This window comes from Haemorhous mexicanus, chromosome 5 (genome assembly GCF_027477595.1).
Source record: "Haemorhous mexicanus isolate bHaeMex1 chromosome 5, bHaeMex1.pri, whole genome shotgun sequence".
NCBI classification, from domain to species: Eukaryota; Metazoa; Chordata; class Aves; order Passeriformes; family Fringillidae; genus Haemorhous; species Haemorhous mexicanus.
In genome coordinates this window covers 47040638-47067652 of record NC_082345.1, presented here as the reverse complement: position 1 = coordinate 47067652, position 27015 = coordinate 47040638, and the positions used below count along the sequence as shown (strand labels likewise).

At 43.0% G+C, this 27015-nt stretch overlaps 2 protein-coding genes across 5 annotated transcripts in view; one reads left to right on the top strand and one right to left on the bottom strand.

Annotated features, from left to right (window-relative positions):
- PPHLN1 (periphilin 1) overlaps window positions 1-3250 on the top strand; it is a 64796-nt gene extending 61546 nt beyond the window's left edge. For both annotated transcript variants that reach the window (XM_059847067.1, XM_059847066.1), the window contains exon 10: window positions 482-3250. In XM_059847067.1, the coding sequence (XP_059703050.1) occupies window positions 482-691 (210 nt within the window). In that variant the 3' untranslated portion in view covers window positions 692-3250. The remainder of the gene's footprint in view (window positions 1-481) is intronic.
- A 3517-nt stretch (window positions 3251-6767) lies between these two features.
- The window catches only part of PRICKLE1 (prickle planar cell polarity protein 1), a 65525-nt gene continuing 45277 nt past the window's right edge, over window positions 6768-27015 (bottom strand). Inside the window, exons 1-8 of one of the 3 annotated variants that reach the window (XM_059847064.1) lie at window positions 21580-21800; window positions 16006-16184; window positions 13662-13775; window positions 12682-12819; window positions 11986-12189; window positions 11295-11481; window positions 10294-11157; window positions 6768-9004 (exon numbers count right to left, since the gene is read on the bottom strand). In XM_059847064.1, coding sequence (XP_059703047.1) covers window positions 8148-9004; window positions 10294-11157; window positions 11295-11481; window positions 11986-12189; window positions 12682-12819; window positions 13662-13775; window positions 16006-16137 — 2496 coding nt within the window. In that variant the 5' untranslated portion in view covers window positions 16138-16184; window positions 21580-21800 and the 3' untranslated portion in view covers window positions 6768-8147. Of the gene's footprint in view, window positions 9005-10293; window positions 11158-11294; window positions 11482-11985; window positions 12190-12681; window positions 12820-13661; window positions 13776-16005; window positions 16185-21411; window positions 21555-21579; window positions 21801-27015 lie in introns of those variants that run through there. The other 2 variants (XM_059847065.1, XM_059847063.1) reach the window with 2 other exon arrangements.

The following is a 27015-nucleotide window of genomic DNA, read 5'->3' as shown; positions in this document are numbered from 1 at the left end:
GTTCTATAAGAAACAGATATCCAACAAACAAACAAAATTTGGTGAAATTATTTAAACACAATTTATATTTAAAGTATTAGGAAGGATTACAAATTAAATTATTGGTGCTTTGTATGAAGATTGAGATTGCTAGACATTTCACAGTTTAATTTAAAATATATTAAAATGAAAAGAAAATCTGGTTTAGCATTTGTACTTTGCTTTACTGTTATTTATTAAGTATTGCTGCAAGGAGAACTTCATTTCTCTGTTATGATATTTCACCCTATAAAAGTTATTTTTGGTATCCAGATAGTGCTGAGCTAGTTACATTATTATTAGCACAGGTCAGAAGAGAGGAAATGGTCAGTAAGTTTTACAGCTGAAACTCATGTTAAATCCAATATCCTTTGTTACATTTGGATCTAACTCAATAAGGGCTGTTGGTGTGCTAATGTAAAGACTTTTGCTTTAATAATTTTCTAAAATGTGTTGTTTCTAGGTCTACAGACAAGACTGTGAAACCTTTGGCATGGTAGTGAAGATGCTGATTGATAAAGATCCGTCATTAGAGAAGTCCATTCAGTTTGCCCTGAGGCAGAATTTGCATGAAATAGGTGAGCGATGCATTGAAGAGCTCAAACATTTCATTGCTCAGTACGATGCTGCCAACCAAGACGTATCTGAGTCCTTCAAAGAGGGCTCATACTAAGGACAAAAATATGCTTTTAGATCCTCTGCATTGTGTCTGCCATAGTACATAAATCTGCTTTTTGTGGGGAAAGAGGAACATTTGTTCGAGGTTTGAATCCAAGGCCTGTGCTCCTTTCCAACAGCTCCGGTGACTGTTCCTTTGTCCACTGTGGTCTCCACGATTGTATTCATCCTACCTGTTCTTGTTGACATGTATTCCTTTGAAAGGATGTTCTTTTCAAAAATGCTGTAAAGCAACGAACTGTTTTTGCAACCTTACACAGTTACCTTGGAAAAAATGACCAGTCTGATGTCTGTACACTTATGTTTTGATGCTTACAAGTGTAACTTGAAATATTGTATTTTTTATTAAAATTACATGAAGCCCCTCTCATTTCTCAAGTTATGCACAAATATCTCTTGTTATCATACATGCTATAGGAAGGGAAAACTTGCAAAATTGGTTACAATTATGATTTAAACTATTTATTCTGGTTTAATTTAAAAAATATCAAATTAATTCTGTAAAATTACACTAGGGTTTATCTCTTGTCTCTGACTGCCAGAGTAATTAACTACTTGATGTAAAAAGTGCTGTGTTTTTGTTCTAATTGCAGGTTCTACAAAAAGCCTTTTAAATTTTGGTGTTTTCCATATCATGACTCATTACTAGTAAGCAGTATTATGTAGGATGGATTCCATTTTTTGTTACTGTTTACTCTGTTTTTAACTACACTGTACAGAATGTAGCTGTAGGCAGCCACTGAGCAGGGAAAGGTCGCTTTTTCTGCTCTGTTTCTCTCCCCACTTACAGCTTCTCAAGCCTTTTCATCCATCAGTTTTAACAATAAGGAGGCTGTGTGTAATCTTTATTTCCAGCTTCAAGAAGGAGCAGGAATTGGGGTGTCAAGGATGGACAAGGAATGTGTCTGCTAAGGAAGGCAGGAGCCTCTCTTGAAATGGAAAATGTAAACTCCCTCTTTCTGAATTATTATAATTTTGAAATCGAGGAGCTTTCAGGCAAAGATATAGGAATAGGAATAACAGTTCTTTACTAGGAAAATTAAAAAAAAAAAAACAGTAATACAAAACAACACTGACAGCGTCAGAATACAACCTAACACCCTGTTAGTCAGGGTGTTGGTAGCAGTCTGATTAAAGGGTGGCTGCAATCTTCCTGGAGTGACAGATGTGGTTCTGTTGAAGCAATGCTCCTGTAGAAGGGTGTAGTTTTCCTCTGAAGGTCCAGCTGTGGTGTAGATGGTCTTCCTCTGGGAATCCAGTGGAAAAAGGCTCCTCAGGTATTCCAAATCTCACCTTTTTATCTAGGTAGGAATGCTTGGCTCCTCCCCCTGGGTGGAGCATGTCACCATGGGATGGTGTAATTTTCAGTCATGCAGTGAGAGTCAATGGCCCATTAACAGAAGAGATCTCCCTGGACTGAGGATGGGTCCTGGAAGAGATAAAGAAAACTGCCCCACCTGGTTTTAACAGCTGGCCCATTAACAGGATATCCCCCCCAGAGTTATGAGGGATGGGTCATGAAAGAGATAAAGAACAGTGCTCCACCTGGTTTCAACAGATGGTGATAGAATACATACTTCTGGTTGCATCTTACATTGCAACCTAAGAGACCAGGTTGCTTTCAGTGAGGTGGAACACAAAGTTTTTCCCTAAGTCCTCAATTTCACTATCACTTCAAACCTAGGTGATTCTGGTTACTGTCTGGCACCACTTTTGACCTGCTAGAACAACTTGCAGTTTGGGAATAGTGGTTGAGGAAAGCCAAGAGCTTCCCAGTGAAGAATATTTAGGATGCAGTGGAATCCTGATGAATACATTTATTAAGGTACTGGTTTTTTATGAACCTTTTAGGAAAGTGATAATGTGAGTCATAATCACTAGGAGGTAAGTATAACATGATTGTTTTGTATACCTTTGCATTTAGAACACGTGAAACTCTGTAAAAGGACTAATAACCAAACTCAATATTTCCAGATTTCATCAGAATGGTGTGCAGAAATACAAAGTAGCAATGATTTGGCATGTACAAGATACTGTATGTATCACAGCATCTTACACATGCAAATCTTGATATGGTATATTAAAAATGTATTGCATCAGATTCCTGAGATGCCTGGTTAGTTCTCATGTCAGTAAGGGGAAATTTTGCAGTTGGCTTTGCTTGTTTTTTGAGTTCACATTGATCCAAGGAGATGACTTGCAACTACCCTTGTTAACATCTGGGATTGTGTGGGCTGCACAGTGAGTGGGAATCAGCTCATGGATCCTACAGGATGCTAATTTGGGGAGGGAGAGAGGAGAAGAGAGGCAAGCTGGTGTGACACAGTAGTGAGACCTGATCCACTCCTTCTGGCAACCACCTGGTTTACTGACATCAGTCAAAGCCTTCTCTGATGCAGAAGCCTAACTACAGCACTTCACTACTTGCATACAGGACTGAGAGCCTTCAGGATGTTACATCTGAGTTTCTACTTTGGGTTAGAAATGCTAATGGAAAAAAATAATAAAATTGTGTGTAATATATTTTTTATTAAAAATTGCCATTGTTACTGTACAGTTTGTTAGGAGTTTCCTTTGTTAAAAGCCTGATTGAGTTTACTGTTATAAAAGTATCCAAGTTTTCAAGTGCTTTTCTGTAAAGTAAGTTTACACTCACAGAATCATAGAATATCTCAAGTTGGAAGGGACCTGTAGTGTTGGTTGAGTCCAACTCCCTGCTCCTCACTGAACCACTAGGAGCATTGTCCAGATGCTCCTTGAACTCTGGGAAGCTTGGGGCTGTACCACTTTCCTGGGGATCCTGTTCCAGTGACTAACCATCCTCTCATGTCCAGTCTGAACTTCCCCTGATGCAGATTCATTCCATTTCCTTGAGTCCTGTCACTGGGCACCAGAGAGATTCATTGCCTGCCCCTCTGCTGCCTACCTTGAGGAACCTGTAGAATGCAGTGAGGTCACCCCTCAGTCTCATCCAGGGTCCTCCTTTCACCACCTTGATCACCCTACTCTAGGCACACAAATAGATTTATATCCTTATATTGTGGCACCCAAACCAGCCCCCTGAACTTGAGGTGAGGCTGTCCCAGTGCAGAGCAGAGTGGGACAATCCCCTCCCTTGCCCAGCTGCCACTGCTGTGCCTGATGCACCCCAGGACAGGGTTTGCCCTCCTGGCTGCCAGGGCACTGCTGATTTGAGTAAAATTTGCCATCAACTGGGACCTCCAGGTGTCTTTCTGCAGGGCTGCTATCCAACTCCTCATTCCCTAAGTTTTACAGATAATCAGGACTGTCCCAGGTGGGAATGTAGTTCTTGCCCTTGTTAAACTTCATGCAGCTGGTCATTGCCTCCCAGCTCCTTAGTCTGTTCAGATCTCTCTGCAGGACTTCTCTACTCTTGAGGGAGTCCACAGCTCCTCTCAATTTAGTATTGTCAGCAAACTCACTCAATGGGCATTTGACTTGTCTAGCTCCATCCAAGTGCACTGGCCCTAAAATGGAGCCCTGTGGAGTCCTGCTGCTGACCAGCTGCCAGCCTGAGGTAACCCCATTCACTACGCCTAATCATTTGCTTAATCTGAATTTTATAAAATTCTTTAACTTTACTTGTGAACTAGGGAGTCTTGAGTTTTTTAGAAGTGCCATTTCTGTGAAAGGTTTAATTCACATTTCTAAGTGATGAGTAACTGATTTTCCATATAATATTTGGCATTGTGTTGAATGTTTGCATTTAACTTTTTGTAATGCATGCTTTCAGTTGATGTAAGTAAAATATAATATGGAAGTCCCTTAACTTAAGGAAGAAACATGGCTTTTATTCTTGCTTGCTTTACAAGTATGTATTTTGGATTAGTTTCACGTCATGTAAAAAAAAAATGTCCCTGGCTAAGTAGTCAGCCTCAGTGGGGCTTTGGAAAGCTGTAGGAAGAGCACTGGGGGAAGGAAACATGCTGTGATGGAGGAATTTAATTTGTCACCTTCAGAGCTCCTGAAAACAGAAATTACTCCTAGCACTTCTTAATGTTGCAGATACCCTTAAAAAATTTAAAAGAAGGTGGAAATTGAAGGAATCTGGAAATTTAGTGCTGTCTGCTGAGACTGAAGTGGTTACTTCTGTAACCTCTCTTGGGTGAGTTGGCAGCTTTGAGTGACAGTGTGAGCAGTAAAGGTGAAAATCAGCAACAAAACCACTGTTGATACAAAAGGAGGTAATGCCAGGTATCAGAGAAGGACCCAATCCTTGTCACCCTCTTGTCTGCAAGATTTTCAGTTTTGATAAGGATAAAGTTTTACCTTAGTATTCTTTACTGTCATGAAGGTTGTACTGGTTGTGGCTGGGATGGAGTTAAATGTTCTTCATAAAGGCTGGTGCAGTGGTGCTGTGCTGCAGTTTTTCCTGGACACATGGTGATAACACTGGGATGTTTTAGCTATTGCTGAGTAGAGCTTACCCAGAGTCAAGGCTTTTTCTGCCTCTCAGCCCACCCTACCAGTGAGGAGGGTGGAAGTGCACAAGATGTTGGGAGGGAACACAGCCAGGACAGCTGATCCCAACTGACCACAGGTGATAGGGCATCATGCTTGGTATAATAAACTAGGGATAGGGGCAAGGAGTTTGCCAGGGCTGCTGCTCTTCAAGGACAGGCTGGGTATTGCTTGGCTAGTGCTGAGTTAGTGGGTTTTCTGTTAGCTTCAGGGTTTTCTGTTTGGAGTTTTTTGCTTGTTTGTTTGTTTTTAATTTATTAAATGATAACTCAGCCCATGAGTTTTCTTATTTTTCTTACTTTTCTCTCTTCCCATCCCAGTGAGGGGTATGAATGAGGAGCTGTGTCATGCTTAGGTGCCCACTGGGGTATATGCTCCACTAGGAATATGGGTACTATTTCCAGTAACAGTAACCACACTTCAGAGCTTTTGTGACCATATCTGAGCCTTGTGCTGGTCACAGACACTATATCCCATACCATTGTCTTCAAGGAGGAGGAATTAATTAGAAATATTTCTCATAAGAAGTTGTCAAAAATAGTAAGATATTGTGCATGTGAGGTGGAAAAAATAAAGTCATCAAACTTTTTTTAAAAAAGAAAGTATTAAGAAGCAAGTAACAATCTAGGAGAACTGTAATATCCATAAGGTACTACAGTTTGGGAGAGTACATCTGCTGCACCTCAGGAGATGGTGTGGAATCAGTAGAATTATTTGTGGAGACATTTCTCTGTGTCTCCAACACGTGACACAGCAGTAGTGGCACAGCATTTTGTTTCTGAGGATCCTGGTTTCCCATTTTTGGAAATGCAGGTGGGAATGGAAGGTCCTAATCATCCTTGGAGCATCCTGGGGGAGGTTATGAACAAGTCAGCATTTCCAGCCCAAGTCCCAGGGTGTGATGGCTGTAGCATACTTGAGCCCAGCAGGCCCATGGCTGCTAGGAAAGCTGCCTGAGCCCTGCAGCAGCCAGATGGAAGCACCCCATGAGGCACCCAGGCATGGCTTTGATCAGCTTTCACCTCCACAAGACCTGTGTGTACTAGGAAAGTGACTTATGTGGTGAGTATCTTCTCATTTTACCCTGAAAAATACAAGTAACTGCTAGTCTGATTACCCTTAGCAACAGCCTAATTTTCTTTGGTGCAAACCAGTGCTCATTTTCATTCCCTCCCTTACTTCTAGCTGCTTTTGTTTCTATACTTCTCTATCATCAAGAAGGGCAACTGTAGTAAATGCTAAAGCCATTGGCTTTCTGCCCACCTGAAGAAAGGAAACTAATGAAATAATAGATGCTTCTTACAAAAAAAAGCCTGTGAAACAGAACTATCTTCATTAGTGGATATCACTGTTAAGAAATTACTGCCCTTTATTTAAAACAGTGGAAACAGTTTATTATCACTTTTAATAGCTCCTGCTCCATATCTGGAGTTCAAGGCAACTACTGTGACTACCTCCTACTTTATTGTTTTTGCCAGCTTGCCATCTAGAACCACTCAGTATCTCTCTTCCTTTAGGTAAGCAAACTTCAGAAATTATTTTTGGGGTAGGAGCGGGAACAATGATAAAAAAATCCACGTCCACAGGAGTTGCATACTGGTTGTAATGATATATTCCAAGCTTGTGTGGTTTTTACATTTATATAGTTTACATTTTGCTTGACCCATAAATAATACTTGCAAGATTAAGAGGGCCGTAGAGAGTATTTACATAGCCCCACCATGCATATAGAGCTTTTAATACCTAGTAGACAAAATTAAGCTGTTTTGCACTGAACATTTTTCAACTTAAACCCCCTGACTAAAATACAAGCAATATTTCATCCATAACACTGCTGTTAAACCCCTAACAAATCTAGTTTGATATTGTAACAAACTTCTTCAAATTCAGGGATATAAAAATATTCAGATTTTAAAATTTTAACTGTACAATATGTACATTAGTATTTGCACTGTTAAATTATGAATACATTTAAGCCTATGAAATACTACATTATAAATATCAACATTTTTTTACTTAGAATTGCAGCTAATACATTTTAAAACCTGGATAATGCATGTGAAAAGACAATTCTGGAGCCTAATCCTTTAAGCCCATATGAAAATACTTGTTACGTAAGTAGATCCATTGACTTAAATGGGGTTACATGCCTGAGCAAAGGACTCCAGCAGTGGCACCTCTCTCACTGCTGAGGGGTGGGGGGCATGGCAGAAAAAACATCACCTCTCATTGGCAGCTAAGTCCAATTCCTGAAGCTGAATTAGTATCTTCCTTTAAACAGGCATGAAAAAACCCCAAACCAAAATTAGCCGCCTCACACTTTCTCAAAAAATTGTAGAGGAAAAGCATGAAAGTTAAACGTACAAAACATTCACTGCTGCTTTAGGATACATCAAGGCTTCAAGCATTTCAGCTCCCACATTATGATTTTTGCTTTCTTAAGGAGTACTTTCCCACATAAAAAGAATCCAGTTTTTGTATGGAAACTTGAATAAGGAAGAGTGAGCTTTATCAACGAAGAAAGGGCACGGTACAGAGCCTTCTTTTTCTTGGCAGCAAGAGGAAGAAGTCAAAGATCACCCCGTGTGTCTATAGCTACAGCACAGGATTGACATTTTTATTTATTCATCTTTGTCGAATCCTCTCTCTCACATAATTCAACGTAGGTGAATAGTGAGCATAAAATAAAATGTCTACAAAAACTCTGTATTAAGGACTGCAGTATTAAGTTGACAGCTGAAACACAGAATGTAAACCTTAGCAGTATCTGAGCAGATCATTTGGCGTGGTGACATTTCTGAACTTTTACTTTTACAATGTAAACTCTGGCACAGTTATCATTTACAGTGGCAAAGCATTATGAACTTCAGCAACTTGCCTAAGTACAGTTATTAATATAAAAAAGATGTGGTTCAAACTGTAGCTACAGAATTGACTGGTCCTCCCAATTGAGAAATACTAGTAATTAATTAAGATATAATACAATTTTTTCCTTTGTGTCCCCTCTTCTTCTTTGATTTGGTTGTCCTTTGTCCAAACTGGGAACTGGATAACGCAGTAGTTGGACCAGAAAGATCATCTGTGTAGTATGGATATCTCAATGACCGTGGCTGTGGAATTGGCTGTCCTAGAAAATATCCTTCCTCTTCAGAATCAGATGATGAGGATGAAGTTGAACACCAGGAGTCATCTTCCTCACCATACAATCCAAAGAACTTATCAACCACCTGATTCCGCAGTGCGTAGTCAGACCTGGTATGGGCATATTGTCCGTACAGCTCTGCATTTTGAATATAGGCCCGAAGCTCACGTGAGCTTCTATTCTGAATAAATTTTTCGTGATCCTGAGGGGAGTAATAACGAAATCTCTCTCTTGGAGAGCATCTTCTTTCTGTGGCCAAGTTAAGTGCATTATCTGAACGAGACTTCCTGCTCCTTCTGCGATGGTGAGAAGGCCGACTTCCACGCTCTTCAAAATGGTAAACACGCCTACGAGTCCTTTCACTCATGGGAGGCTGACGTATTTCAAGATTCTCATAACTTCCATTATCAATAACATCATCTGAGAACTTCACTTGTTGTGGTCTAGACTGCGATTTCGATCGTCTCAGTACAGGCACATGCACTGGCTTTTCCTCTGGCAACACTTTTTCCTGACACAACTCTGAGCTCAGGCTCTTCAAGGACTCAGTGCTCCGATGGAGCATTGAAGAATTCAGAGTTCCCATGTTGCTCATCTTCTCACAGTCCTCCACCTCCAGTTCTTGGAAAGTTTGCAAAGAGTAGAGAGATGGCCGTGGCTTGCCTTCTCCATCCATTGAAGCCCCTGTGGTGGGAATGGAGAAAGGAGGAAAAACAAAATGACAGGAGTACCGAAGAGACAAGTATGACAACAAAATGTGAAACATTTCTTGTTACTAAGTGTTTTTTTTAACTATTACCAAAAACACTCCCTTCATAGTAGAATAAGCTTTGTTTTGACTTAAAACATTTAACTATTAACTCTCATGACCAAAGAATTAACTATCATGAGGATATCAAGAACAGAAGTTCAACAGGTCGAAAATTTTGAAACATACATACAGGTATGCCTTTTAAGAAAAAAGGATTACTTAAAGTTATTCTGCAGTCTATGCTTGCCATTCTTAAGGCTAAAATATTTCACATTTCTAGTGTTGCCAAAGTCATGGTCCAGCTGTTGTGACAGGGAAGCCAAGCTTACTGCCTTGCAAAGAAGGATCCCTACTCTCAAAAAAATCATCAAAAGCGTCACGTGCCCTTGATGGTCCCAGGTGCAATACCTCCAGTGCCTCCTCCTCCTGTGCCCCCTGAACCAACCTCCTCAGTTCCTTCACTGCTGCTTGGCACATGCAGCCAGCCTGTGGTTGGGCCTCAGCTAGACAAGTAGCTGCCCTAATTCGGGTTACAGGAGGAAAGGAAAGGGAAGGAGATGATGACTGGACAACTTTTCAAATGGGTCTTAACTGCCAGGTTTGGACTTTTTGTACAGAAAGAGGAGAGGAATGTTAGCACACACTCTATCCCTTTGGGGGATAAAGTCATGTTTGACAAGGAGGTTCACAAAAGTGTATTATCAGTTTCCCTTTAATCAGTGGGGAAAAATAAATCTCACAAACCTAATTGCCTAAGACTAAGAAGTTTACCATCCTTTCGGATTTTTTACATATTTTTACAAGCAAATCAGGAAGTTATCTGAAGTGTTTTGTAGATTATCTTTAATATCATCCTAATATATAATGCAACTTCTTATACATAAGGTGTGTAAAAATAGTAATTTGCTTAAAGCAGTGGTTTCTATATAATAAATGTGTAGTTGAAGTCTGTTCTTGTTCTGTTTAACATCATTGCTTAAAGAAAAAAAAAAAAAAGAGAATTGAAAAGGAAAGAAGAAGACTCTAATAGGATTTTAAGTAGCAGAAACATATCCTGTAAAACATTATGGGCTGGATAAAAGCTGCTGCCTACTTTACATGCATCTCTTGATACTAAAGCTTTTCAGAAATCACTAAAATGAAAATTTTTCCTTCAAAATACTCCAACACACATACTTTTGTTGACCTCTCCATCAAAACCATTACTTGATTTCCCCATTACCTGTTATGTTAGACAAAGCCAAGGAATCCATTGAGTCTCGAACACTTTGTTCTTGCTGTTTCAGGTCAGACAAACATTCGAGTGAACCTCCATACCATGGTGCTTGGTCATGTTTGTATCCTGAGGCCCCGTGTTCCATGTCTAGCTCCTGGATTTTCCTGCTGCTGGCAGGGCCTGGGTGGCTGCCATATGCAGAGTCTCCCAAACCATCTTGTGACTGGGCCCAGTACATGTCTGATTGATACTTCTTACTTGCTAGGCTTGGATTATTTTTTTTCAAGTCCAACTTGCTCTTGACCATATTATCAGAAATCCAGTGTTCACTTGATCTAATGTCTACTTCAGTGGGTTGCTGGAAGAGGCTTTTATCACCAAATTTCAGAAGAAGCTGGGTCATGTAGTCTTCATGTTCAGCCCATTCTTCAGGGTCTTCAGGCACTTCTTGCTCTACTCTTCCTTTCCAGAAGTCTTCATTAACAAAGCCTGCCTCTTCCCTTGAAAGGCTTAAATCATCCAGCTTACGAGAAAGAGTATCATCAGCATTGTCTGAAAGGCCAGGAAATTTGTAATTGAGGGCCGGCGACAGGAGGAGGGACTGGCGGCACTGGTCGGCTGACCGGCTGCTCTTCCCCATGCGGACACTCCTCCGGGAATCTCTGGATCGAGCCGACTGAAACGCAGAATCAGAAGAGTCGGAGGCATGAACATCCTCTCCCAGGCTGCAGGTTTTTGAACAGTAGATCTGCCCTTGCTTTGGAAGGAAAGGGCAGCCAAGCAAAGAGGTCTTGCACTGAGCACAAGAAAAGCAAGTTTCTGTGGCATGCCAGTGCTGTCCATCATAGGTCATCTGAGCATGGTCAACACCTGGAAAGAGAGAAAAAGCAATGCTCTGGGTCTCTCTAAAAAATTACTTGCAGAATTCATACTTCTGGAATGTGAAATCATGTCATAAATCGGCTTTCCCTAAATTTGTAACTTTAATGCTTCAAAAGGACACTTACCAATGTGCTCCCCACAGGTCTCACAGTATTCTGCATAGAGCGATTCAAAACAGTTACAGCAGAACGGGCGCCCATCCTTCATGATGTACCTCTGTCCACCCAGGATTGTTTCACACTCGAGGCAACAGAAGTGTTTCATGTGCCAGTGGCGACCTTCAGCTTCTGTGCACTCATCAGCAAAAATTATCTTTTCAGAGATAAAAAGGATACTTTTAGTTAAGTGGCCTAAACCTCACCTTGGGAGTTAGAGCATGTAAAAAAAATATCCTAACTCTGCAGTTTGCACACAAAATTTATTTTTATTTTGCTCCCTTTTGAATACAAAGATAGAAACAACAATCTCCCACAACAAAAATAAAAAGAAAGCAAAACAGTACAAAAAAAAAGCCAAAAAAAAAGGAACTTCGGAACTCAACCTTTAAAGAAGCTTCTATAAGGATAATATTTTGTAATATTTGAGAATGTTCATTTCTAAACACAAACAGGTGTTTGCTTTCTAAATACCATCTTATTGCTTATAATATTTCCAGTTTGACAAGAAATTAAATATCCCTCAGCTTTCAAACACATCTGTGCAGCAGAGTCCTGACTTCTTAAGTGACTGCATCTGGAGTTAGGAATTTCCAAAGTGATGCAGTTTGTAAGCTGAACAACAGGAGTGTAGCTTGGCTGTAAAATGTGAATTCTTTACCTCATCGCAGGCTGAACATCGAGGTTTGAGAAGTTCAGCGTGGTGTCTGCCGCAGTGAATTTTTCCATCTTGGTAGAAGTAGATAAGGTCAACAAGAAGCTCGTTGCATGTGAAGCACACAAAACAGGAGGGATGCCAGCACACACCAGGCCCAGCTCTCGAGGCAAAAACCGCAACTTCACCGCCGTTGACTTTTGTACCGCACTAGGAACAAACCCAGAAAGTGAACATGCGTCCCATCCAAAACTACTCGCTCCTTGCATTGAAACTAAGTTAAAACACAAAACCCAATATGAGATTTTATTCCAAAATTCTGACAAGAGGAAAAAAATTTTATCGGTTTTGGTCTAGATGAACAGCATCTCAATGAGCCTTCTGCAAATATATGTTTATTTCATACAAAATAACATTTTAAAGCGTATGTCTGTTTTTTATTTGCCATTACTTTAATATGAATCAGCATTAGGGTTTTTTTTTTGAATAGGAAATATATCAAAGACTCACTTCATTCCCGGTAGTATCAAAGGTTACATTTTGCTTAAGCAAGCAACCTTCTTTCTTCTTCCATGCAGTTTCAAAAATAATCTTTTGTTGCTGTTGTTTTCAGACATAGAGGTAAGTTTAAATTTTAATACTGAGATACTGTAGTTTGACATTGCTCAGCCCTGTAGCCAGCCTACAGCACCAGTATGTTACCTGCTCACAAACAGCATGCATCACTGCTCTGGAGAGCAGTTTAATAGTTCCTCGTCCCAGTGCCTCCTTTTTGCGCTGAGAACTGAACATCTGCAGCTCCTTCTTTTCCTCTTCGCTTAGTGACTGGCAGTATCTCACCTTCCAGTGAAAACACAGGAGAACTTATATTAGAGACTGAGCTTCTAATGGAACAGATGAGTAAGTAAGTGCATATATGCAAGGAATTCATCAGGCATGCTGCCAATTATAATTAAACTTCTCCTGCTTGCCTTCTCTACCATCTTAATATTTAGGTAATATGGCATAACACAAAATTAATATGGAGAGGTTTTTTTTTTCATTACAGGAAAAAACCCACCACGCTAAACTGAGGAGTTGTTTAGGCAAGAGAAAGATTTTTAGAAGCTAGCCCAAAAAGTCTGCTGCTAACCTAAAATAACGGAATGAACTTAAATCAGCCATAATATTGTCCTTTAGATTTATGGCTAAGTGCCCACGACTAAGTGTTGCAGTATACACAAGACCTTAAGTACTGACACCCCCGCCCCTTTCCTTACAAAGAGCTTGTTTGTTATTTCCACTTCTACTCCAAATTACACTGCATAACTGAGATGCAAACCTTTTACTATCACAAAGCATCCTTTTTGTGGGCCACAATGCAATTCCAGGAATTTGTAGGTTCCTGGTAATTGGTGGGTGGCTGCAAACACTATAAAACCAACTTGTGTTAAGTTTATTGCAGTGACACCAGCCTCCCTAACAAGCAAAGGCAGTGTCCTTCCAGACAGCTCTTATCTGCACACAAGGCAGGCGGACAGCTGAACAATGGACTCAGTGTACACACCGTGCTGCTTTATAGCTCAGATGCCACTGCAGGCCATGGTTTAGGTTTGTAATAAATACACAGACAGGTAATTCTCCACGGAAAAGCTGCCAGGGAGACCCAAGCCCTGACAGTTCATCCTAAATTCTGTATTTACCTCGTTATCGTGGGGCGGCAGCTGATAGAGGAGTTGTTTAATCCGGTGTTTCTCTCCAGGGCTGTTAACGTAAGGGACCTTCTCCTCTGGCAAGCAGGCAAAATACAGCTGGACCTGACCAGGAGAAATGCAGAGTTCAGGCCCAGGGACACACAGGCCCCAAGCACTGCCAGGGTCCTTTGGCTACTGTTTTATCTCAGGTCTCATTTACTAAGGAAGAAGAGGTCACGCCACATTAGACTGTGACAGGATTTGTGCTGAAAATACAAGACCCAGATGAACCAGCTCAGCAAACCTGAATTCTCTGATAAAACTAGCACCCAGCTGCTGAATTGCTTTTCTGGAATGCAATTTGCAGTGACAATTAGGGGGGGTATCATAAATTATGCACATTTAATGTTCTCATTATTCCCACCCCCTTCAGGGCTGGTCAACAACTCCATGGAAATTCTAAGTTTCCCTCTGCAATTTACCACACAAGGCATGAAGCCCTCCAGAAAACAGCCACTATATAAACAAATTTAATTTGCTCTCTGCATTTTACACATTGTTGAGACAAAAGCTGTTTTGTAGTCTCCTGCTGATCAGGTTCACCCAAAGCATCAGCTTTCATTGCTTCCATGTGGGCTTTGGTAAGAAGGTGGAAACATCCTTCCCTTGGGAGGAGGCTGGATCCAGCCACATTTCAATCAGATGCAAATTAACCAGGAAATTTTCACGGGATGAATGTATCAGTCTTCACTCTTTTTTTCCTTTTTTTTTTCAGAAGAATATTATGACAGGAAAGCTGTAATGAACATTATGACAAAGCCCAATGGCAAAAAATATTTTTGTGGAACAGCTACAGATTTATTGTTTTTCCTATGCAGTTTCCAGCTTGTCACGAGGCCTGGGGCTGTAAGAGCTATTGGCAAAAATATTACTTGCCATACAGATTTAAATAATGCTCAGGTCAACAGCTTATTACTGTGCAAGACAGATGAAAAAAAGGCATTAATCAGTCAGGAAGCAATCAGAATTATGAGAGACAGGTAGTACAAAACATGACTTGCTCTTCATTTAACCAAAATTCAAACAAGTGAAGTCTACTATAAGACCACTTGCTACTGATTATATTTCAGGATGCTCCAGGAGAAGATAACATGCAGCAAGAAGTGAAGCTTTAAAAATAACTTATGCCCTTTTCTCAAGTTTATTGCACTGTTCTCAAAATAAGTAATCCTTCTGGGGGAGAAGTTCTCCCATCTTTGGTGAATTTGGGCTAGCTGGGATTATGAGGATATTTTAGGGCATTTAATTGTTCTGGCAGAATGTTAGCTCACTGTTTGCCTTAAGGTCTGATTCATCAGTATCCTTATAGATGCTTAAGTAAGTGATAAAAAGAGTTACCCTAAAAATAGCCTGTTATTTGCAATTCCTGCTGACTTGTTACTTTACCCATTATTAAGAAAATCTCTGCATCCCAAAAAAGAGACTTTCTGCACTTTTTTTAAACTACGGACTGTAAAAGCTTGCCAGGATTGCTCTGCCTCCTTTAGCAGATGCTGCAAAGACACCCTGGCCATTTAACACTGCAGTCTTCAGTTCTGAATATTACTGAGTTCACAGCTTCAGCACAGTTGCAGTATCATCAACACCATGAATGAATACCATAAGCACTTCATTCTGGTCTCCCATAGCAACTTGGTCATCAATACTTTCACTTATATTCCCACTGCCATGTGATGTTACACAAAAAAAGGGGACTGAAAAAAGGGGGAAGGACAGCCCAACCAAGCCACAAGTGTCAGCTCCAGACACCATGCAAGAGGAATCCTGGCATGAACAAATGGCAGCCATACAACTATTTAAACAAGCGTAAAATACATTATTACCTGTCACAGTGACTGAACACTTCCATTTATATGCACTGTCGTACCATCCATATTCTAGATGTCAAATGCCTAATTATTTAACGAGTCACACAAGTGCAGTGAAATCCTTGGCCAGGGAGCACAATGTCATGAGGTATGCCACGAGCTTTAATTTAACCTAATAACTTCTTTCAAAAAGAAAGCAAACTTCTGTGCTGATTTTACTTGGCAATACATACCTCTGCAGCATATACTTTTTGAAAAACCTTGACTGGGAACTTTTTTGGAACATAAAACTCCTGAGGGCTGAGAACTTTAAGCTCCCTACACACAGCCCCATTGGACAGGAAACAAAAAAGAAGTGAAAAGTTCTACATGAATTAAAGTTTTATACATTATAAGAATTTAATTAGACTTACAGAGGCAGCATATCACTCCCTCAGACAATGCTTATGAGGCTTATTTTTAAAAGGCAGAAACATGGCTGGTACCTGCTCTGGTCTGAGGCCTGGGGGGACCCAGGCATATTCCTCCAAGGCACAGCCAGAGTCATCATCAGAGGTTGAGCTCCGCTGACACCCAAAAATCAGGTTATTGGCTTTGGGCTCCATCTCCAATGGCATAAGTGTGAAGTGTTAAGTATTTCAGCTGCAGCTCATCAAGCAGTGATCTGGAGAAAAAGATTAACAGAGCTTTAATAGATTTGAACATGAACAACTAATTATCAGTGTCAGTGATCTTACAGCGGTTTAGTATTCCTTGTGTTGCCCAGAACAATAAATTAGTGATGCTACATTACGACTTGCTACAAGCAATTCATAAGTGCTCAAAAAAGTTATGAAAATAAAACTATTGAAGAAAAAAATTGCAGAAACCTAGGCACAGATTGCCATTTTTGGCAACCACAATGTATTTCAGTATTAACACTTGTCACCTTTTACAGTTCTGCTTGTTTCACATCACAGGATGATATATATATTTAGCTACATCTAAGAAAGACTCATTGAGCAGGTACTAACAACAGGAATGACACAAACTCTTCCTGAAGTCATTACAACCACTAACCTAGTAAAACAAAAGACATGACAACCACTTGTCAGAAACTAAAGAAATGACTGGGGAAAGATGGTTGTGCAAGTAGCACCCTGTTGCTCACAAGGCAGGCACAGAGCATCTGCTGGATTCCTCTGAGAACTTTGGTAGAGCTGCATGGGAGCGGAAGGGCGTTGGTCCTGTTAAATATCTGAAATCCAATTACGCCAGATTAGTCTCTGTAAAATACATCATGATTGTTCTGTCAATTTAAAACCCTACAGGGAGATGATTTTGTTGATTCATGAAGCCTGCAAAGCTTCATATCAGTGGGATTGTTTTGAGTCACAACTGGCAAAGAAGGCTCACAAGTTCCGCAGCAGTCTGCAGAAAAAAGCTTAACAAGATATTAATTCTGTATTAATTCTAGCAGAAGTTCTTAAGAAATTCAGATGAGGCATTTCAATGAAATACAGATAACCAAAAGCACAGAGGATTTGTCCTAACACAACAGATCTCCTGACCTCTTGGGGTAGGGACAAGCTTGCTCTTACAGTACCACGTTATGTGTGAGCTGTGCCTTCCCTGTTTTAGGACATTCTTTCACCTGTTCATCTAAACACAGATCCAGTTTTGTCAGTGCTACATCCGAGCTGTAGGAAATTTTGATCTCCTTAACATAAATCTTGCTGGTGGGTCTAATGAGAAGAGCAATCTAAAAGCTTCTGGTGGGTCCTACATTACATTTCCAGTCTCATCACCACTGTTTTAGAGAAAATAAATTGCTCCTAGATCACAGGTGGAAGATTTAAGACTCTTACCCAAATATTCTGCTGGTTACTCAACAGAGTTTCTCCTTCAAGCGTGAGGCACTGGTTAGTGCCAGGTTCTGATAACTCAGCACATAAACCCAAACCTGCTCCATAAAAAGTGGGCATATGCATCCAAGAGCTACAATCTCAGAGAAATTATAATATCCAGTATATAGTCTTATCTAGCCCTATTTTCAGAATGTCCATACATTCCCACAGCCCATAAAAAGAGATGGGATTACTTAACTCTTCCACTGGGCTAGTGCTCCAAAAATTTAAGTTGTTTAACTTTACTTCAAAAACTTCTGGTTCAAAAACATGCACACTATTTTTGGTGCACTGCTGAGATGCCAACACACTTCATAGCTGCACTGTAATAGAAGATTAATTTAATATTTGATGGGGCAAGCAAACCTGCCAACTCCCCCTCTGAGACCAGGCTATTTCTGGAAAGCTGGTGAGCTGTCAGGAACATGTCTGAAATCTTACTCAAGTTGAACAACTAAAGGTTAGCACAACACCTTCTGAGCTTAACATCACCATATTACAGTCTTTCTCAAGGAAGGGAAGTATAATCAAACTCAATCCTTAAAGCTCAAGCCTATATATGTAAAACAGAAAGACAGGCTTCCTGGTACATACCGTATCCCTTGAATTAGTTGCTCTCCTAAACAAAAGATAAGACAAGGAATACAGAACTTCCCCCTTCCCACTTACTGGTGGAAGTAAAGTCATGCATCAAGTATGTTTTTGTCATTGCTTGCATAAAATTGGGGTGTGAGGAAGGAGAGGAATAATGTGATGCAGTTAGGAAATCACTCTAGGAAAAAAAAGGCAACAGTGTTCACTGTTGCTGATGGATAGGGATGCTCAGTTTGGCAGCTTGTGTCACACATCATCTATACCCAAGTAATTCTTAAATATAAAGTCACTAGCAATATCACTGAGAAGCTGAATTCCTTCCAAGATGCCCTGAGCAGCAGATGAACTATTTTACCACTTCCTTGTAGACAGGGGCAGATGCCTGGTTTGCAATGATGTGCCACTCACTGACACCTCAGCTGGTATTTCCAATATTTCCAATTCTTAGGGCATTGCAAGAACTTGTATTGGTCAAATGGTCCCTTTCCAAGAACTGACTCCTGCCCAATATCCCAGGAATACAAGGAGTCAGTAGGTTAAACATCTTTGACGATATTTCATTAGGCAGCACGACCTCAACCACATCCCACAGGAAGCAGATTTGAAACATGATTTAGGCAAAGAGACAGGTTCAGCTCTGGCAGTGCCTGGGCACTTGAGCAGAGTGTACTCCTGCCTTGTTCTCACAACACCCAACACTCACAAGCACACCAAGTAACTCAGTAATTGCTTCACACTGATTGTTCAAAACCCTCTCTCCGCAAGATCAAAGATCATCTTCTCCAACTTCTCTTGAAAGACAAGGAAACAACACAAAATCTGAATCCATGATGACTTATTAACTTTTCTGAGTATTTTGAACATGAAGACTACATACTACTCCCACAATGAACAAAGCAGCCCTGGACAAGGTCAGGATCCTAAGCACAGCAAAGGTACAGAAGTGTAGGAGTGTTGCCTAATTCCTAAGGAAGACAAGGCACTGGTAAGAGAGAGACAAGGCTGCTTTTCTGCAGAGACTGGTCCTGCCTGGGCCTTCTCTGACACATCTGTTTCAGAAAGCACACACACCAGTTCCAACAAGAGGAAACCACAGACCCACAGGTCCAGTTTCCAGTCACACAGGGCAGTTTGAAAGTTTGGCTAAGAGAGAATAAAAGAAAAATACATCTTACCTCCAAATGTAAAATGCAACTTTGCCATGAGGGTTCTCCTCCCCAGATAAGGTAATTAGCAATGTTCAAAGCAAGGTCCACAAACCTCAAGGAAACGAGATTAGGACAGCTCAAAGGACATAATTCACTTTAAAAGAAAAATGCTCCCATAGGATGAATGTGAAGCTGGCTATAAAATGATTGACAACACACCACATATAAATAGAGCCACATCCTAAATACTGTGGGGTTGCTGAGAAGAAGGTTTCCAGCCTGTCTTAACAGCAGGCTATCTGAAGAAGTATTTTAGCAATTGCTTGTTTAGGAGTTCTTCTTCCTCTCCTGTTCAAGTGTAATTTGGTTTGCATTTTAAAACGACAGGGTTCTTCCTCCCTGCCCCCCAGCCTCACTCATCCTTCAAAGCGATCTGTTTAAAATGATTACATCCTAAGGAGGATTCAAATGAATATAAACAACAGCTGAAAAAATAAGTGCTTTCCAAAGGATGACTAGAAAGGTGGTCTTTCTACTCCTACCATGACACCTACAAAACAGAGCAAGGATGTGTTGTTTTGCTTTGCTTTCCTAAAGACCATGGGACATTTTGAGGTTTCAGCTCTGTTCAAACACTGCCTCTCAAAAAAGGCTTTATAGCCTACAAGGAGCTTTTTCACTGGCAGGTTGACAACTATGAATAACATAATTGAGTTACACAGCTAAATTTGATTTGAAAAGAAAAGCAATTACTGTGTTTTTTCCACCGATGAATTAAAACAGTCATACGACAAATTCCTTAGAGGCAAAGACAAACTACACTCCTAATTACAAAGCTATGGGTACACAAAATACTGGGATATCAAACTTAAAACAGAGCTGTTGCTGAAGCCTATATGAAGGTTATCCCCATGCTAGGATTTCCAGCTCACTGATTATGTTCCCCCTGACCAGATAGAAGAGGTCACGATTTGTAAGCAAAGTTAGACAAACATCTCCTTGCCCACCCCCTGCTGTTTTACTCTGTCCTGCAGGGCAAATTGTTTTAACAACTTTTTTGTTAGAAGGCTTGTTAACAAGGCTATAGGGGATACAAGATGCATATCACATGCATCCATTCACAATGAAGGCTCAACGACTCAAGATTAGCATGGTCAGCCCATTCACCTGCTTATTTAATCTCTGGTGCAAGATAACTACATTAGAAGAGGAAGGGCACAATATAACAACAATAAACCACCATAAAGAAACTATTAATAATTCAAAGCCTATTTCCAATGTGTATTATGCACATGATCAGGAAGTCCCATTCCCTAGCTACAGTACAAATAACATATCTACGATGAGCTCTGTAGCTCTCCGTGTGGGAAATCCGGACCCAGAACTGATAAGGAGATTCTGCATCAGCACCAGCACACAGCTGCTGGGTACTTGTGAGTAATGAACTACCCAGAGCAGTCGGGAAGGAATAGAGCCAGTCTGCGTCTTCATTCAAAAGTTTATTCTAGATGGACCCTAGAAGAACTGTTTTCCTTTTCTTTTAGCCAGTATACAAGGACCAACAGAGGAGTTAACTGCTTTCCTCCTCTAGCATCCTAGCGCCAAGACCGCTTTTCCAGCTGGAAGTGAGCCGATCCTTCTCACGGTATTTTCTTTTGACGAGCCATACTGCAAAGGCGGGCTACCTGCATTTAGCAAAAGGAGGAAGCCCCGTGACAAAGCATCGCCCCATGCCAACACATCTGATTTGGCCGTGTTATCCTTGGCTCTGCACATCGCCCATGGAAACTCAAGCACACGCTGCAGTGAGGCAAGACCCAAACCTCCAGCCGAGAAAGAGGTATTCTCACGGATGCTCCCCCCGCCTCCTTAAAAGGGTGCACAGATTTAGAAGGACGGAAATCTTGCCTTTTACAGTCTCCCATTGAATTTTAAAATTCTATTTTAAACAGCAGCCAGACTTTACTCCAATGTACACATATACTCAGGTTTCACCCCATCACCTGTTGGCTGCCGAACAACACCCTTCTTTGTTAGGGCCCACAGCCCTCATTTGAGACAAGTTTCCAGAGAAAACACTTGAAGAAAGCGTTCAATAAGTCACAAGACAGGAACTGTAAAAAATTAGAAAAGTAAAAAAATTCTGCGCCCAAGCCCCGCACACGCTGACAGCCCCGCGCCCCCATCTCGGAGGAGTTGGGACGGTGCCTTCCTCAGCAGGCAGAGATCCCTGAAGGACAGGTGGGAGGTTTTCCATCCTGACCAAGTTTCAGAGACGCTAAGGCGGGTCAGAGGCACCCCCAGCGTCCCGGGTCCCCACGCTCTGGAGCCGGATGCGCAAGGCACCCGCAGCTACGGCACCCACCCGGCTGCGGGGTCCCTCGGGGGCAGCTGCCGCGAGGGAGAGCGGACACAAGTCACCGCAAATTACCTCTGTGCGGCACCGAAGCAGCGGCCAGGCTGCTGGCGGAGGCGGCGCAGGAGAGGCGATGCCGGCTGCAGACCCGGCCCCGCGCCCCGCCGCGGCAGCTTCACTCCGAGCCCGGGGCTCACCGAGCCGCACAGCCGGACCGGCGCCGGCAGCTCCCGCGGCTCCTCCCGCCCACGGCAGGCCCGGAGGAGCGGCCAGCGCCAGGCACGGTCCCGCCGAGGCAAGGGGCGGCGGGGGCTGCTCCAGCCCTGTCCCTGCCCGGCGGCGCCACCGCTTCCTTTCCCGTCCCGCCTGCTGGCAGCGCAGCGGGACAGATCCCTGCGCCGCCCCGCCGGGGGCCGGCAGGGAGCAGCCTCCCCGCGCTCCTCCCCGAACTCGCCCCGGAGCGGCACCGGCAGCTCCCGCCGACCCCCCGCGAACCCCTGCGCCCCTCACCGCTCCTCCGTCAGGCGGCTGGAGGAATCGCTCCCACCAGCGATCTTCCTTCAGAGGGCTGCCCAAGGCGGGGGAAGAAGTGTGGGAAGGGGGATTGTCTCCTGCCACCGCCCCCGAGGCAGGAAGGGTCGCCGTCCCGGCCGCCTACCCACCCAGGGGACCGAGCGCCTGCAGAAGCAATAAATTCTGCGCTCAGGACACGACGGACACACGGTTGGGCTACAGGGCTTTTGTTCGTGTTTACGCCCGAAATAGATTTCCCACCCCACCCTGGACGCGCTCCGGCCGACCCGGGCTGACCCGGCCCGGCCACGCCACCGCCGCCCCGCGCACCCGGACGGAAGAACTCGGTTCAGGACGGGAAAACATTTGTTCTAGGTCTCTGTACATGAATAATAAAAATAATAAACCCTATCTGAAGCCGAGGATCGCAGAGAGCAGCCGTCCATCACTGCCTCTCCTGGCACATTCCAAGTGGGAAAGAGGCGTCCGAACCCCAGCTTATGCAGAGAGAAGTAACACCGGGGCTAAGAGGCTGCCAGCCCCCGCTTTTACCACTTCCCCCAACCCCGTAGGCATAAAAAGCCCCGAGAGGCGGGTGCTTCGGCTTCAAAGGCAGGCGGACGGCTTCCCCCCGGCACCGCCAGTGTAACCGTGAACACCGCGGTCAAATTTCCTCTTCCCTCCCGCTCTTTGTCTCCCTGGGGAAGTCATTATCAAAGGGAATTTATTCGCGCTGCATCTCGGGGTCAGAGCGGCAACACACACAGCCCCGACGCGCCCACCGCTGCGAGGGGCAGCGGCGACCCAGCCCCCGCATCCCGCCCCTCGCTCCCCGCCGAGGGCCCGCAGCCGGGGGCGGCTTATCTGCCCGGGCCGCCGTGCGGGACGGCGACGGGGCACTTCTCAGACTCTTATCGCTTCCCCCCAGGAACCGGATTTGCATGGGTTTAAATTCACTTCTGTAAATTTGAATGGCTTTGCCCGCAGCGCGCTGACGGAACAGGCGCGACCGGAGGTGCTCAGAGCAGAGTCCCTGTCCTCAGCACTGTCACCCCCGACCCTCGGCTGGGCACACGACAGTCTCATATGAGCCGGGAGAAGCTCCCACAACTCCTCCCGTGGGCTGATTCCCCATCGCTCGGAGCAGGCAGCCAGACCGGCCGGCCGAGGGACCAGGACCAACGCCAGGCTGATCCCGAGAGGCACGGCCCATCCCGGGCTAACGACGCTGAACGCAGCCATTCCCACCAGCAGCCGAGGAGATGTGCGCAGAGACACGAGCATTACACCTGTAACCGTGGGGAAATGCACAAGGCCCCGCGCAGCTCCAGCCACAGGCAATCAAAGCCGCAGTCTGTGGCTCCTGCGGCAAGAGAAAACCTGCTAAACTTCAGCAAACTAAACAGCTCCCATCCTTCCACACCCCATTTCACTTCCATAAGCAGTTTCGCTGGTTGTACTACCTCCATTCTTAAACAGCTTAGTCGTTCTGAGGTCAAAATTGGCCTATCACCTGGATGAACTAGAGATTTTGTCAGAGCTTTTGTCTGCTGGCTTTACGAGATCCAGACTGTTCCTATTCTGTTTGTTGGACTGAGCAGACCCCATCTGGCGGCCAGCTGAACATCTGCCAGCTCCATTCATCATTAATCAAAAATGGAAATGTCAGGAATAATGTTTATTCTCCCCCACTACATGACTGAATAAATACCAAAAATTTGCATATATTGTCTACTCCTTTACCAGAAGTGCCTGACATTTTCTCAGCAGCTCCCCACACTGAAGGGAGCTCAACACCTCTGCACATTGCAAAAATGAGAGTCTCCTTTGGGAACTTCTGCAGCACAACCAGCTCAATGGCTGCAGGTAAGGTTGCAAAGTTTCATGACCAAGAGTCTACCGAAGCCAAAAAAGACATTTTCACTTTGCTGGAAAATCAAGCTGTCCCCCGTTTTGCTAACGCTTTCCTTGACACTGAAGTGTTGTAGGGTGTACAGAGATGTTTGGCTACATGGCTCATCTCTTTGTCCTGAACTTTTGTGACTTGAGCACAGAAACTACTATATTGTTCTGGACAATGCACTTATACATTAGCAGGCCTAAAACCAACCATTGTGATCTTCTGGTCTGAACTAATGTGGTCATAAGATTTTCCTACATTTCCTGTCTGCATGAACAAAACATTTTATCTTAAAAGTACGAGCAATGAAAAACCCACTACAACTTCTGTAAAATCCATCTAAAGCCCCTTTAAATTATTTCAGGTAGTCAGTTATTTTACAGTATGTTATTTTTCCTTTTTTTTTCCCCTTCTTTTAACTTCAGATTGCTGTGTTTCTGTGCTCAAACACTTGATTCTATGGTATCCTTGAACGTTAGGCTAAAGAAACAGCTATCATAAGTCCCCTTAGGCATTTGCAAATTGTGAAAGTCATTCCTGAACTGCCTCCTTTGATTTCAGCTGCTTCCACAAGAACAAGTGTGTTGCTATGATTTCTTCTTTATTTTCACACAACAAATATGACAGCATACATACTCGTTATGTGAAGTGCAAACTATGCCACAGAAGTTGCCTTAAAAAAACAATAAAAGCTAAAAAGACAGGCACAAACCGACTCACCCTTTACAACATGTCCCACTTTCTTGACTGCATCTGGGTAGAGCTGATCCTTCAAACAACCAAATGCTTCAAGGGACCTGTGATGGATATGGAACCTTTTGCCCTAAGGTATTAGCACAAATTTAGTCTAGCTAACAAATTTCTTGTACTACTGACCAGGTCAGGGATATTGTTTGGCCTGTAAGAAATTTGCTGAGTTTCAGCGTGGTTTCCCAGTTCCAAATCAGCCAGATCAGGGAACATCCCCTCAGATGACATTGGTAATTGCTACCTTTGTTGGCAGTCACAGAAGAGAGACCAAGCAGCGGAAAACGAATTAACTTCTTGTGCTTCAGAGGCAGCTTCTCCGGGTAGGACAGTGGCACAACACCCACCTCTCAAGCCTGATTAGTTCTGTGGATAAACAGAGGAGTTCACCATCTACATCATCACCCTTTAATGATCACCACCTCCATCCCAAGACTTTAATTAAGTATCATATCACGTGTTCATTTAAAAGAAAAAGTTACAATTCAGCTATGAAAGGTGAAAGCATGCACCAAGGTGAATGGAAACTAGAACAAAACAACAAAAAAATCTCAGTAATAATTGTTTCAGAGAAATCAATAAGAAAACTCCCTAAAATAAGCCAGGATTTGTATTTTCAAATAAAGCAGGAACGGTTTTCCATATATCTGACAGCACAGGAGTCCACGGAGCAGGAATTACAACTGCTCCCCAAGCAGTGGTTATGCACAAATCAAAGCAATGTCTGACGCAGGCAGGTATGCCCTTCAGGAATTCTAGTGTGTATGGTCCTGCCTGAAGGCTACAGCACAGGGAGCTCTAGGATGCATTTACAGCACCAAGGTCCTTCCCACGCCCAGTGGCCCTGGGTCTATGCCCCAAGGGAGCAAAAAGACCAGAATAAGGGAAGCAGTTTCATCATGATCTGAGATGATCTACAGGAACCCACTGAAGAATACTGGTCTAATTCCCTAGACTTGGCAGTGTTAGCACAAGGAAAAACCATGACTGATTCCTGTGATGCTGGACTGTTGTGGAGATGGAATTGCCAGCCTTTCTCTCTCTCTCTTCTGGAAAAATTGGCTGTTTATACACACTTGCTTAGCTGGTGTATAAAAATGGCCTGACCTCCAAGAGCACTTTACTTTGTTTGCCTTGGTGCACTGAGAAACCCCCATGGACATTCACCTGCACCTCTAGATACTTAAACATCTTGCCAAACCCAGTCCAAGGCTTCCTCTCCCAGGTTATGAGTGTGGAAGTATGTCTTCATAGATGGGAATAATTTGCACAATTTTTACACTGTCTACAGTCACTAGGAGACACCTCACACATGGCATGTCCTTGAAGTAATGCATGAACTCTGATGGACCACCTGGCAAAGGCCACCGCTGTCTGTGCAACCCTGCTCAACCCTGCTTCCTCCTGCCCTCCCAAATCAGGGAGTTAGGCACCAGCAGTGGATCAGCATGTGCTGTTAGGAGCAGAGGCAAAGCAGGGGTGTTACCAATGTACTGAGGCCTCTGAACTGTGCCCCTGACTGGCGTCTTCCTTAGTTTCTTTTCTGAGGTTGAGAAAGGGCGTGGAGGCAACATCTCATGACTTCTCAAGGCTCCAAAGTCTGACTCTTTGCCAATCTTTAAATAATGTTTAAAAATAACATTTAGATAACATTTAAAATCTGGAGAAAAGCACCACCGTAGGAGACGTACACGTAAAACACAAGAGATGATATGCAGTAAACAGATGCAGGGATTAAAAGGAAGCCTGCATGTGAAATGCAACAAGTTAAAAATATAAGAATAAGAAGACTTCTGCCCAGCAAGAGTTTGTGATTGTATGATGGTGCTTGGTTTCCACTCTACTCTTTGCTGCATTCCCTGTCCTAACAGCCTACCCTCTCTCTGCCTGCCTCAGTAAGTCAATACACCCAATGGAAATACTAACATCAGGTTAATACTAACATCAGGTAACAGATCAGGAGACAATCAAGTAGCACTAAACTAATAATGAAAATAGCTCATGTTTATTTTCACCTGCCAATGGTACGTAGATCTGCTGAGGCATCAAGCAATCAGGTACCAAGATGGGAAACAGTGCCTACTGCTTGCTTTGCAGAGCTACACCAGCTATAAATGGCCTGAGGACTGGCTGGCATAAGCTGCTGCATGTTGGGAATGCTTGACTAAGAGAGGTTTATTTTACTTCCTTTCCTTAATGCTCTCAGAGTTGAAGACCAGCACACATTCTAAAACCACGATCCTACTTTGCTTCAGCAGCAAAGAATTAAAATTTCATTAAAATGCCCTTCCTTGTCAGATCGGGCTAGGACTTGCTCCTGAACCAACAGGTCTGTTGCTGTATCTGGAAAC